This window comes from Salarias fasciatus, chromosome 5 (genome assembly GCF_902148845.1).
Source record: "Salarias fasciatus chromosome 5, fSalaFa1.1, whole genome shotgun sequence".
Taxonomy (NCBI): Eukaryota; Metazoa; Chordata; class Actinopteri; order Blenniiformes; family Blenniidae; genus Salarias; species Salarias fasciatus.
The window spans coordinates 22,714,507-22,728,580 of NC_043749.1; the positions used below are offsets into that span (position 1 = coordinate 22,714,507).

A 14,074-nucleotide genomic window follows, 5' to 3' on the forward strand; every position below is an offset into this window, starting at 1 on the left:
TAAACGCTTAAATTCAGTCATTGTTCTTTGCAACTATTTACACTTCTCCCCTGTGGCCACGTGGTGGCAGCAGTACTCAATCATTTCATGCATGTATGATGCCTGGACCGCCTGAAACGCTGTGCACAGAATATATTGTATGTACAGTGATTTCTTTCTTTCTTTATTTCTTTTTTACTTAAAATCCAAATTTTCCCAAACCAGAAATGAATTTAATTCTGAAATATAAAGACAGATCTGGCACATTTGCACATTAAAGCCGGGACATAGTTGTGATCTGTCTCCACTTTAGGAATCGGCTTTATTGTGACTTATTGTTTACATTTCTGAAAGTGTTTTTTGTTTTTTTTAATGCAAAATGCTTATTGTTAAAGAACAAGTTAAATCGCACAAAAAGTCAACATCAAGTTACAGCCTGTAATAACTAAATTAAAACAATCAGTTGAGAACATAAGTGAATGAATGAATGAATGAATGAAGTTACCCAGAGAGCCACTGGGATTAAATAAACAGTGACTGATAAAGATTATGATCACCAGACGTTCTTTGAGTCTTCAGAGACTGTATCATAGAACAGCAGGATGTAGACATAACACTCCTCCTCTTAAATGTAACCTTTTAAACTGAGGGGGTGGACAAGAGCTAAACATCTTTGAAAAGTTGAGACACTCACACTGAAACAGGAAATAATGTGTGCTCCCCAATCACCAAATTTTCCATCCTGGCTTGTGTGTAAACTATAAAAATGCTCTTGTGCAGAAGGAGTGCAAAAACTTTAAAAGAATCAGCAATTACCTATTTGTGACCATTCAAAATGAGGAGATGCATGGAAAAGATGTGACTCTAAGAAATGTATAAACATTTGAATGTACATTGCATGTGCCACATGTTGAAAATGACATATGACCTTTGACATGCTGCAATGGTCAATTCAGAAAATCCTCATATTACTGTAACGAACTTCTTTTCTAAACAGTCTTAGTTCCATTAGTAAATATTCTACGCTACGCCGTAATATGAAATCCAAATCCGACTTTAAAAGCTAGCCTGCATGGCAATGCTTAAAGAAAACTAGCATGTGATTGTGTTTTCATATGTACTGGTGCTGTAACAGCTCGGGTGTGGATGGGTGATCAATCTGGTTATTGATTCACTCATTAAGTTCAGCTGAGGTTACACCAGTTAGTCTGAAGTCAAGTATGATCTTGTTCTGTTTGAGGCATTAAAGTCAAGCCTACACACACCGCCACGAGGGGGTGCAGTTTTCAGCAGGGGTACAAAACTGGGTATAACACCTATTGTTGAAAAAAAAAATCCTTAAGGAAGTTGAAACCATCATAGGAGACAAGATATAAAGAACAATGCAGCTGGGACACCTGGTCAGCATTACATAGCTTCTAGAAAGGTAAGCTAATGTTCTAATGTTCAATAGCAGCTCACAAACACTTCAATCATTTCAGTCATTTTTCTTAAAAGCAATGATTTACTAGCTTGCTGTCCTAAAAGTGTTGGTGTCTCATAACATATTAACTATTACCTTTCATCATCTGGCTTGTTAGTTATATGGATCAAAGTTTAACTGTATAAAGTGGTAAACTGAGTTCAATTATCATGTTATCTCTATTTTGGTGGATTTCACTTCACCAGAAGCAAACATGGACTGAAATACCAACTTTGATGCTGCACGTGTTAGCACTACTTAACTAATGGTTTTGCAAAGTGTTTTGTGGTTGTAGTCAAGGATTTGATGGCTTTATTCTTTAGAGATTCAATAAACTAATGTAACCCAGCAGTCATTAAACTGCTGCTCAAAAACTGACCGACTGGCCAAACTTAACCAGTTGTTAAAACTGGATATGTGGTTAGTTAACTATAACTTCATGAGCCACCTTTAAGAGTAAATGAATGTTTCTTTATTGCAGTTCCATTACATTAACAGAGATTTGATGCTCAGTCAAGTTGTTTCTTTTCATTATTAATCAGAGTGAGTTTTGCTGCTGAAAATAAAGCTCAGCTTTCAAGAGTTTACAAGGTTTTAGTGTGACTGACCCGTGTGATGCAGGCAGAGCTGCTTCATCAAGACAAACTGTGTCTTTTAGGTCAAACAGGAAGTGACCAAAATGTTTGCTAAGCCAGCTCAGCCTCCACGCACACTGATAAAACACACACACACACACACACACACACACACACACACACACACACACACGCACGCGCACACACTCACTCACACACCCTCCCGACATATCTGTTTCTCCTCTGCTGTTGCAGACATACACACACTGACACACACACATGCGCACACACACACAGAGGGAGGTAGATAACTGTGATTCCACTGCTGAATTTTTAACGCTGTTGTGGAACTTTTTTTTTTCCAGCCGGGTTACTGTGGCACCAGGGTACTGTTACACCATCAGAGACACAGACATGGTTCAGTTCAGTTCTGTTGTTTACTGAGGCTGGACAGAAACACACTACAGGGACTGTAAGGTAAGCCGATCTATCTATCTATCTATCTATCTATCTATCTATCTATCTTCCTTTTGATATTTCTAAATGAACTTGTCACATTTTTAAGCTGCTTTCTGTGTGTTTAACTTTAAATCTAAATTATAAAGCTCATCGCTTCTTCTTAGCTCACCAAATCATCGTTCACATACTGTATGGCATTTTTACATGTACGACCAGGGACAGTTCACCTTTGACATCGCCACTGTGGTGTATTTTTTTAATTATTGAAGGTTTTGCAGTGTTGTTGAGGTTTTTTTTTTTTTTTTTTTTTAAAACTGTGGCTGCGAGTTCTCATCTGCTTTGACTGCCATCGCTGACTGCTGTTCTTGGCACCTTCAGATACTTGAATTATTAATTACAGAAGGTTTTCCCTATCTGTCGTAGAGGTTTTCAATTGTGCTGCTCTTTCCAAGTAACCATGATCCCACTTGGATATCCAGTTTTACCCTCTCCAAATCATTCACTGGCTGAAGATTTAGCCCGTCTATGTTTATTAGTTACTCAGTTTTACTCAAAGCAGGTAGATCGAGTAGTAAATATGACTGTTGCTGGATAAACCCCTCATGATGTCGACCACAATGCCTTTGAACTTGTTTTTTAATTCAGTAGGCGTTATGTTGTGTGTTGTGACCAGGCTGTGAACTCAGCTTGTTAAAGCTGCAGATTCAATCCTTCAGTAAAACCGGCAGCTTTGGAGATGTCAGTTCAGTTTCAAAACTGTGTTAAAGATTAAGTTCTAGTCCATGTCTAAATGTCTGTAGATATATTTTTTTAAACCTGAACTCACATCGAGATCAGAGAGTGGAGTTTGCAAGACTCTGGGAATTCAGACATGGACTGAATAACAATCGTTTCCTCACACAGTGAAACTTCCTCAGCTGCCAGAATCCCTCTGGATGAATCATGTAGAGACCAGTGTTGAGGCGAACTAGCCTTCAAGAACTCAGGATTTAATAGCAGACGCACGTTCAGCTAAAGTCTTCAGATATTTGTCTAATTTTCTTTTAAGTGACTCTGTGAAAGTGAATAAAAATTATCACATTTTCAAAATTGTTTAAAATACCACATTGCACAAGATTTTAAAACTAAAAGGAGAAAACCTTCTCATAGAATTCTGAAGATATGTGGGATGTGTTTCTATAAGATACTGGCAGTTCTTGTGTTCTTTCAGAGTCATGAATTCTAATTTGAGAGCCCCAATAAATACATTAGGAGTTTTAGTAACATTATAAGAGCAAACTGGAGCAGGAAATATTAACCCTTGAAGTATTGATGGGTTATTATTAATGGGGTGAACAGATTACCATCTGTCTGCGTACAAACAAATAAAATCCTGTTTTATGAGAGTTTTGTCCCATTTGCGAAAATATATACAAGCACATAATTAGATGATATAAGTGTTTGTGCTTTGAGATTGATTATGACAGTGCTCTTTCTCTTGCCCCTAATTCACCCCAGCTGTGACTGGGTGTTTGTTCTTTCACACACTGTTTGGCCTCGCCTCATCCAGGGTCAGCCTTCTGTGATTTGTGTGAGTGTTGACGCCGTAGTAACGATGAATTTGCGATATGTAGTGAAGCCCCAGTCTGAACTCGCCTGAGGACACCTGTGTTACTGTCTGACAGGTAAAACCGTCCCCCTGATGCTGTCCTTGGAGTCGGTTGGTGTGAATCAGGTTTGAATCAGATTTCTGGAAATGTCTAAACTGTGATTCCACCCTGCTGTCGTCACTCGCTCTGTCCAGATGCCGTCGTTGTAGCAACATGACCCTCAACACGCAGAGAGAGAAGGAGCCTCTGCGGAGGCGAGGCAGCACCCCCCTCCCGCCCCTCTGCCACCGCCCGTCCTGGACCCGGGACCCCCGGCTGTCCGGCGGCGCCCAGCCGGACCAGGAGCAGCCCCGAGCCCAGCGCAGCCACCCCCCTCTGGGCCAGTCTGCGTCCTACCACCCCGGGGACAAGTCCCTCCACTACCGCGCCCACTGGAGCTCGGACTCGGACGACGACTCGCAGAGCGACTCGGACTGTGTGTACAGAGTGGTGTTGCTGGGCGACCAAGGCGTCGGGAAGACGAGCCTGGCAGGAATCTTCGGCGGGATCACGGAGAAAGACGAACAACCCGCCGGTGGGACATTTAATGTTGCTTTCTGATAGTTTTATTCATTGTCATCAATCCGCGACTTTTTTATTAAGCGTTTTATCCTTATGGCAGCTTTTTAATTTATCACACTCCAAATATATTCGGAGCATTTCTGGTTTCCATCAGTGGTGACAGGATCCAACTTTCCCAGCAATATTTAGATGTAATGCATGAGCAGGAAACGATACATAAAAGCAGACGAAGGTCACATTAGCGCGAGAAGATCTGAACTAAAAGGATCTGCTGTTTGTTCTTAACACTACTGGGAGGCTTGAGATAATGCACAGACGAGTAGTTTAATAATAGCTAAAAGGTTGTTGATTAGAGTTTCTCTCTGGCCTTTCTGTGCTGAGTTTGCATGTTCTATATGTGACTTGTACTCGTACCCTGCCTTCACCTGTAGTCACTGGGATTGGCTGAATCACTCTCAGTGTTTTAATCTGTCCTTTTTAGGAGAAAATTCCATGTGCACGTCCACTTCAGAGGCCTGGATTTGGTTTCTGTGCATTGACCTCATACCTGGGTGTCAAATGATTGCTTATTCAGGTGTGAAATGACTTTTCAGGTACAGAATCTATGAATTTCTAATTGACCAGAAAGCATGCAGAGATATCTATTTATAAACTTCACTTTTTTACTCAACATGCACTCAAGTTTTGCTCTTGAGGCTTTTTGGTGGTTACAAACCTCAAACAACACCTAAATATTATCTCGTTGGTGACACTGTTGAGTGCCTTTCGTCAGTTTTTATTGCTCCTAATAGCTGATTCGAGCGCTGCTTCCAGTCACGTGTCTGTCAACAGCTGTAAACACGATGTTAAGAGGATGTTCCGAGTGTGGAATCTTCATAACCGCCGGGGATCTTTTCTTCTGGATATCAGAGGTCTGACACTGAGTCAAGCTGGTCATCGACTAAACAGAGCTTTGAGTAGTTTATTTAAAAACATCTCAGCAGTGCGGTCAGCACTCTCGCCTCATCGTGGGAATGTCATGTGTTGAAGTCCATTCTGGACTTTTCTATGTGGAATTTGCATTTTCTCCGCCTCCTCTTTTCCAAAAAGTTGTGTTTGAGGCTAAATGATCTCCAAATTGTCTGTAGGTGTGAATGAGTGTGACCGTGTCTCTGTATTTATCTTGTGGTGGACTGGAAACCGGCTGGGCTCATCGTGACCTATGACCCTGAACTGGTTTGTAAATATAAGTTTCTATAATTTAATGATTAAATACTGTGGAATTACAGCAAAAAAAAGCCCCAGAATTTGACCAAATGTGCTCATAAATCATCTTTTTTTTAATTTTATTTATTTATGCCATCATTTTGAGACTGTTCCATAATCACACTTCAACACGTGTCGAAGTGGCAATCAGAGTCCATACATTATTTGTTTTTTAAAGAGGTAAAAACGAAGACGTTATGGTGTCTGCTTCACACTGTGGGGACTGTGTGGTATTGTGTTGAGCACCATACTGTCTCTCCTATGTGATATAGCTCCAGCTCCCGGCCTGCTGTCGCACTGTATTTTCAGTCCTCACACACTCTTTGACTGAACAGTGGCCGCCATCATTGATCAGTTCTGGGGTCACGTGTTGCTTGGCCTGAAGCCACGATCGACAGCCTGCATTGACCCGGTGATATTGTGTCATCGTGTGAGGGGGGGCCAAGTGTGTGTGCTGTTAGTTTTCTGGTTCACTGAACCCTGTGTGGCGTTGTGTGTTTTCGTCGTCGTTGAGGTTTACTCCGCTCCTCATATTGTTGAAAAACCAATTTTTTAAACCAATCTGTATTTCTGATAATGATGGTTATTTGGCTTTCGTTAGTCCAAACCTTGTCTTAATGAACATTAGATTGCTTGTTGACTCATTTGGGAATTACACGGTAGGGGTTTTTTTTTTTTTATGTTTTATTGAATTGAATTGAATTGTGCCTTTATTAGTCCCACAAGGGGAAATTTTCATGTCTGCCCCGGCAGCCCTTTATAGATAATATCTATTTTAAGAACATGAAATTTTACAGTTTGTTCAGCTGGTTAACAAGTCGGAGTGTGAACATGTCCAACAGTTCATCTTATTGTTTGTTACAGAGGACTCGTATGAACGGACCCTGACGGTAGATGGAGAGGAAACCACTCTCATCGTCATGGATACCTGGGAGAACGACAAAGCGGTACTGTGTGTGCGTGTGTGTGTGTGTGTGTGTGTATGTGTGTGCATTAGCTTTATTGATTATTTGTACTGTATTGTCTGTATTTATGGTAAAAGTTTGGGTTCAGAGCTTGGGAAGACATTTTATGTAAGTGAGGTGGTTAAACAAATTCGGCAGCATCGTGTGTGGTCTCGAATTCTTTATGGGATTACTTGTGTTTACATGTAGATTTAGAGCTAAAGTTGACTGAAGTTAGAGCGAAGATAAAGCTGAGACACTGAGTTTTGGTAGTTTTGGTTCGGGTGAAGAGGTTTAGGCCCACACAGAGAGAATTTTGGTGTATTTATGACTCTTGTGGTAGCAGAAGTCTCTTGAGTTTACTCCCTCGTATAATTGGGTCTTATTGCAATTTAAAGTGCGCTAACTCAATAACTAGTAGTTATTGGCTTTATGTTTTTAATTAAGAAAAATGTAAATCTTTTACGGATGTGATTTGATCAATGGTATTTATGGCTATCGGCTCCTGTTTTAAAAATTTAAAAAAAATTAAAAAGCTTCATTGTACTGATGTTTAGATTGAACTTCGGGGTTATTCAGACAGCAGCAGCGCACTTAACCCAACAATTCATCCACTAAAAGTACAAACATGTATTTTTTTTTATGTTCAGCTGCAGTTCCGAACAGACACACAACACACTCTGTGGACATCATATCCCAGCATGCCATGCAGCTTAGTGGCCCTTTCAGTTGTATTTCCCATCATGCAGTATGAGTTTCATTAGAACGTCCAAATAAATCTTTAGACGATATTTTGATCTGCATTAAGTTATGGTCTTCTTTCAGGAGGGGGACGCCAGCTCCGCCCGTGACGACTGTCTGAAGGTGGGGAGCGCCTACGTCATCGTCTACTCCGTCACAGACCGCTCCAGCTTCGACTCTGCTGCGGAGCTCCGCATCACACTGCGACGCATCCGCCAGGCTGAGAACCTTCCCATCATCCTCGTGGGCAACAAGAGCGACTTGGTTCGGTCTAGAGAAGTCGCTGTGGAAGGTGGGGTCATGATCAGACGGGCACTAAATGTCTGACGCTACAGAGAAACTTCAATCTGTGTCTATATTTCCCCGGCAGAGGGCCGAGCGTGCGCGGTGGTGTTCGACTGCAAGTTCATCGAAACGTCGGCGTCCCTGCAGCATAACGTGACGGAGCTGTTCGAGGGCGTCATACGCCAGATACGGCTCCGTCGAGACGGCAGCGAGGCCATCCAGCGAAGGCGCTCCGTCTACAAGCGTAAGGAGAGCATCACTCAGAAGGCGCGGCGCTTCCTGGACCGCTTGGTGGCCCGCAACAACCAGCGGATGGCGGTCAAAGTACGGTCCAAGAGCTGCCACGACCTGGCCGTCCTCTGAGGACCGGCATCAGCCAGGAGGGCAGCGAGGTCCTCCGGTCTCATCTGCAGCGAGTCCTGATCTCAGTGAGCTAAAACCTGTTGGACAAAAGCGATCAGCAACGAGCCGAGCCAATGGACCGTTACATCCTCACTGTGATTTTTCAGCTTGACATTTTGGAGTCGAAACTTTTATAACTTTTCTATCAGGTGACCTAAATATATATATATATATATATATATATATATATATATATATATATATATATATATATATATATATAAAGAAACACACAACTGTAGGTCATAGGTTCAGTGCATGTTCAGTGTGTGTGTGTGTGTGTGTGTGTGTGTGTGTGTGTGTGTGTGTGTGTGTGTGTGTGTGTGTGTGTGTGTGTGTATGTGTGCGTGTGTGTGTGCATTTGGACCATCAAGTATTTATTTCTTTTGCGGGGGCCTAACTATGTTTACACTCATATTTTGCAGGGAATTTTCTTTCTTCTGGGGACTCAGATCAGGATGAGGTGAAGGTTTAATGGGAGGGAAAGCTCGTGGCTGAGGTACTGGTAATGATGGACCTGACAGTAACTTTACACACTCACGCTGTATGGGAACTTGTCATCATTGTGAGTGACAAAAAGTTAGAAACGAAGAAGGAGATCATATGTTTTTGGGTGAGTACATGTTTTAAGATTAGAGTCAGAAAAATAGTGATTATGACTGATTTTTGCCTGCAAAGTGTGAAAGTACTTCATGGGGTGATGAATCTACAAGAAGTGTAAGCATGAGTGTGTGTATGCTTGGTTCAGATGATGTCTTGAATTTTTCCACTGTGTCCACTGTGCTAACGTCCAGAGCTTTCTGCTGTTTTTGGTTCAACACTGTGCAGAATAAAGTCTTAACTAAACACTCATCCCAAAGTTATATTTCACAGATAAAAATAGAAAGTGTGATTTAACTTACTAGATGTTGGTGGTTAGCATTCTCACCTCAAAACAATGAAACGTTTTTAGGCTAAAAAATCAAGTACAACTACATGTAGAATATCACTTGTGTCAATGTAGAGCTTGTTAGAAAAATTCCCAGTCACTGAGGCAATCGAATTCTCTGAACTTAATCAAGTCTTTCATTTACAAAACCAAAAAAATCCAACTGTTCCTCAAACTATGAGACATGTGGGAAACATAGGAAAGGATTCTCTCTTTATGAAGTCTGTGTTTTTATTAGATTTTCCAGTTCTACAGTACGCACAAGTTGGTAAAGAACTTCACTTTTTTTACTCGTTAGGTTTAATGATGAATAATTCCAACCCTGGCCTCTCTCTGCAGAGGCTGGACTGATCAAACCGCCTCACATAAACACACCAACATGCTTCATGGATGTTTACCGTTGCCATGGAGACCGGTGGTCCGTTGAAGTGAGGGCTGTTTACCAAGCGGTCTCCATAACTACCCGGTCGTGTGCTGACACCTCTTTGCGGCTGACAGAAAACAGGCCGAGTGTTTGTAGCGGCACGTTTTAATGGGACGCTGTTGTCCTCCTGGCTGCGGACGAACTCCGATCCCAACACGTCGCTCCGAGGGAACGCAGCGAACACAGCCAGAGTCCCAGTCACTGCACACACATGCTCGCAGCTTCAAGCACGTGTGCGGTTCATCTATGTTTCAGGTACATTTGTCACTCAATATAAAACACGGATTTCAGTATTGACCGGTGCAACGTTCATTCGAGAGTTGAACGACAGATTCTGAGTGAATGTGGGACGATCAGCAGAGCAGCAGGAAGAACAGTGATGAACCAACGGCTGAATTCTCAGAGGAGGTGAACAGCAATGAAGCCGTGAAGTAACCTTAAATTGGTTCAAATCAGCTGCAAGCTACATCCAGCAGACTAGTCGTCCCACTTTTCAGTGTGATCAAATATCCTATCTGTTTATTGATCGGGCAGCCGGGTGACACACATTCACACACACACACACACACACAATGTGTAGCTGCAGAGGGCAGTACATGAGGAGGAGGAGGAGGAGGAGGAGGAGTGTTGAACATTGATTTGATGAGGGAAATGGAAAGAATGCTTGACTCTGCTCAACCCGGAGGACACACACACTAACACACGCACACACTTGTGCATACACACATGTGTAAACATCCTCTCAGTGGAGGAGGACCAGAGACTCTGAGCTGTGAGTTCAGCTCCCTCCTGAATATGATATGAATAGAAACTAATTTAAAGATGCTTCCTTTGCGTTTATCAACATGTATCGATATATATTTTTCTTCTTCTTTAACTGACAGTGATGACGCTGCTGGGGGTCGGTGGTTATCATCTCTAGTGTATTTGGCGGTGTAATGTTTACTGGAATTATTTTCAGTTTTAGCCAGATAAAACATTTTACATCTGTGTTGCGGTGATTTATTTATTTATCTATTATTTTGTTGTCTGTTTATAGCTGATCTGTGTCCCTTTGTGGTCGTTTGCATCATTTTGTTGTCCTTTTTTAGCTGTTTTTATAGCTGCTTTGAGTCTCTATGTGGTCATTTTGTGACTCGATATACTTCCTGTCACTGTGAGGCCCTCTGACCCTTTGAGACCAGAGATCTGTGTGATCTGCGAGCGTGCATGAACGATGTTGACGGAAAGATGATGTGTTTTTCCACTTGAGTTTTAAAGTTTTCGATATATCTGTTACATACCTTCATGATGACATCGTCCCAAAGTAAAGTCAGAAAAAGTATCATCTAAAATTATTTCTGTTTGTTTTGTTTTTTTTCCATCAACATTAAAAAGAAAAGGTCCTTCTGAATGAATGTTGATTGATAATCTCTCACGTTTTAAATACAGGGCTCAGCTATACCGACTAGATCCGGAAGGTAAGATTCACCTCAAGTACATCTTTTAATTTTGACAATATTAAAGAAGAAAAATCCATATTTACTATTTCTACGGTGGTTAGTCTGTTTGCAGACTCAGACATGCAGTTGAACAGTTTTGCACCTGATTATTGAGAAGGTATGAACTCAAATCAGAGTTACAGTGCCATCGCTCACTTCACTTTCACTTAACTTTGATGCAACTACAGTTTATGTTTAGGAGGATAGCAACAACAAAAATGAAATGTCATTTTTAAAACGAGGGATACATAACAGCATCATCTGCTATTTGATCTTGACTCATTACGCCTTCATTCCAACCTTACAAATAAGTATCAGTATGCAAAGACACGCTTCCAAACCTAGAATATGAACATGGAGATCCTGCTACATTTTGTAAAATATTTTCTAAAGAATTACTGCCCCATTACTACCTGGATATTTTTTACTTGTGTTAAAAAACTGTCAAAACTCTGGTGCACAACATTCATTTGCATAAGTTGCAGAGAACCCATCTATGCATATTGAGTACCATTAGCCACTGTGTGATTTAACAATAATTTAAAATTAATCCACAGCTGAATTGTTTTTTATGGATGTGATTACACCTAACTCTAAAGGTGGATAAATACTTCTCAGAAACAAATCGACTATTTGTTTTCTTTACATTTCTGTAGTTTTTGGACACAACTGGGGAATAGTGTTCTGTCCAGATGATTGAGAACAAGATGGCAGAGCTCCCAACACAGGGTTGAGCTAAAATGATGCAAATCTTTACCTGAAGCCCTCAGAGAGAAGGGGGGGGGGGGGGGGGGGGGGGAGATTTCTCTCCTCTCATGGACTTTGTATTGGGATAAACAGAGAGGGAATCACTCCTGGTTCTGGAGGATCCCTGGTCTGCATGGCTTCACCACTTCCAATAACTGGCTTGTTATCTTGCTGTTTGCAGAGCTTCATGATAACACATTCAAATAACTTGTGTATGCTGGAGCAGAGAGACATTAGAAACATGCAGCCTGCCAGGACCAGGAGTGCCCTCTTTTTCTCAAATACAAATCCTCCTATCGGTGCTCTTGTAAGCACTGAGCAGGTTTCAATCCAAAATCAGTAAAGATGGTTGACTGTCATTAGTTATTTTAACACCCCTCTGTAAATCACAAGTTTTTGCATCTGCCTTCAAAATAGTCATACAAAGCATATTCATGTTGCATTTTAACGGCAATATTTTGCAGGATAAATGTCTGAAAATATGTAAGTTATTTCTATAAATTACCAGATATTCGAGTCAAACTACAATGCAAAACTAACCAGGTAGAACGAGGAGGAACTGTTTGACCGCGTCTATGTCTCTGTTGACGTCACAATGGCAGCACGTAAGGCAAATGTGTACATTAGCACAAATCGTCATCTTTTCTGAAACCTAAACTAAAAGCAGCCATGTCATAACAGGAGCATCACTGTGACCTTTACAGAAACCATCTGGCCTAACGGCACGTTCAGACATGAGTATGGCCTCATATTAAAGCTGTCAGGTGTGGATGGGACCTGTTAATTACCTCACATTTACACAATTAATAACAACAAACAACTGACATTGACTCGGGCTGGTGATAACTTTAAACTATAAATATAAAAAGATGTATACAAGCCCAGAGGTGTCTTTCTCACGTGCACACCAGAAGGCACTGTATATGGTAATTTGCTGAGCTCGAACAAATAAAAACAACAGATCTCACGGAGCAGTGGCTGCAGAAATGCTGTTGGACGTTCAGTGCGTCGGACATCAGTCTTTACGGGATTTCAAACATTTCAGCCCCTTTGAGGTGCGTTTGATTTAGAGACCCAGAGCAGTGAACGCAGAAAAATCACACACCCGCCTGTGTTTACTTTAACCGCACAGTTTCCTCCCCGTCGGTCCCTGCTGTGTCTCTGGTGTTCAGACTTCAGTCCTGGAACTGCGTCTCATTATTCACCTTCTTGCACCAGTGAGATCTGCAGGAATGTAAACCCAGAGCTGGCTCACTGTGTGATGCTCTGACTCCATCTGCTGACTGGATGCTGCCTACTGAAGCCTCTTTGGCATTAAATCCCGTCTGCAGTCGAGGAGCATTTGTTCCACCCTTGACAACTAGATATATTTACCTTTTGTGGTTTTACGATTTTTTTTTTTTGTTTGAAGTTCTTAAATATCATTATATGTGTTTTGATGATACTATGACACTCATGTTAAATGTAAAAATTTGTGACACATCATTGAATCTTGTTTGCTCATATTAGGGATATCTGAGGAGGGAACAGTATGAAACAGGCCCCTGAAGGGAATTCAAACCGGGGATGTTTCAGCTGGGTGAGGCACCACCTTGCCCTTTCAACTGCATGGGTGGAGAAAATAGAGAAAACATTCTTCCAGGATCTTTGTTCAATATTAACAGCATACAAATCCAATAATCCCATCTCTTACTCTTACCCTTTCTTGTTTTTATTACCTACAGTCACTCCTTTTTTTTCTGCACCACCTTTCCTTCCCTTTCCTTCCTCTTTTTATGGTGTTTTTTAAGCCTGTCCTTTTCTCTCCAGCTCACCTTTTCTTTTTCCTTCACACATCCATTTTTATTTTTTTCCCTCCAATCATTCCACCCTTTCATTTACTTTGATCAAGTTATCTACTTTTGCCCTTTTTCTTCCCTGTCTTCCAGTTTATTACCTTTTCCTCCCCCCCACACCATAATTCTCCTAAAGCTTTCTTTAAAGTCACATGATTTGTATGTGAGGGTAAATTCAAGAACAAAGAGCGAGACCTCCTACAGAGGAGGTGGGGGTGTCCAGGTTTTACCTGAAGCACAGGGTGATCTCAGCAGCTGTGTTGTCATTGACTTTGACTTCTGAAAAATGTAGCTTGGGGGACTCAGTCTGTATGAACATGTCTGGCAGCTCGTGCCTGTTGCAGATTTCATATATGCTGCAGAGCCGCTGCTGAAACGTGACTCTGCTGTTTCCTTTTTGGCAACATGTCCAGCAGG

The 14,074-nt window shown here is 41.5% G+C and overlaps 1 protein-coding gene across 2 annotated transcripts; it reads left to right on the forward strand.

Annotated features, from left to right (window-relative positions):
• The first annotated feature begins 2,294 nt into the window (after positions 1–2,294).
• On the forward strand, positions 2,295–8,398 carry rem1 (RAS (RAD and GEM)-like GTP-binding 1). Of its 2 annotated transcripts, XM_030090969.1 has the most exons (5): positions 2,295–2,493; positions 4,259–4,638; positions 6,735–6,817; positions 7,640–7,847; positions 7,926–8,398. In XM_030090969.1, exons 2-5 carry the CDS (start codon positions 4,278–4,280, stop codon positions 8,201–8,203), a joined length of 930 nt encoding a protein of 309 aa, XP_029946829.1. In that variant the 5' UTR covers positions 2,295–2,493; positions 4,259–4,277; the 3' UTR covers positions 8,204–8,398. The 2 variants fall into 2 exon arrangements, with proteins under 2 accessions (XP_029946829.1, XP_029946830.1); XM_030090970.1 differs by lacking the exon at positions 2,295–2,493 and having other exon boundaries at positions 4,203–4,638.
• The last annotated feature ends 5,676 nt before the right edge of the window (positions 8,399–14,074 follow it).

Coding starts and splice junctions, on each gene's coding strand:
- rem1 (XM_030090969.1), top strand. CDS start 4,278: ATGACCCTCAACACGCAGAGAGAGAAGGAGCCTCTGCGGAGGCGAGGC. Junction 6,818..7,639: donor CCTGGGAGAACGACAAAGCG/GTACTGTGTGTG, acceptor GTCTTCTTTCAG/GAGGGGGACGCCAGCTCCGC. Junction 7,848..7,925: donor TAGAGAAGTCGCTGTGGAAG/GTGGGGTCATGA, acceptor TTTCCCCGGCAG/AGGGCCGAGCGTGCGCGGTG.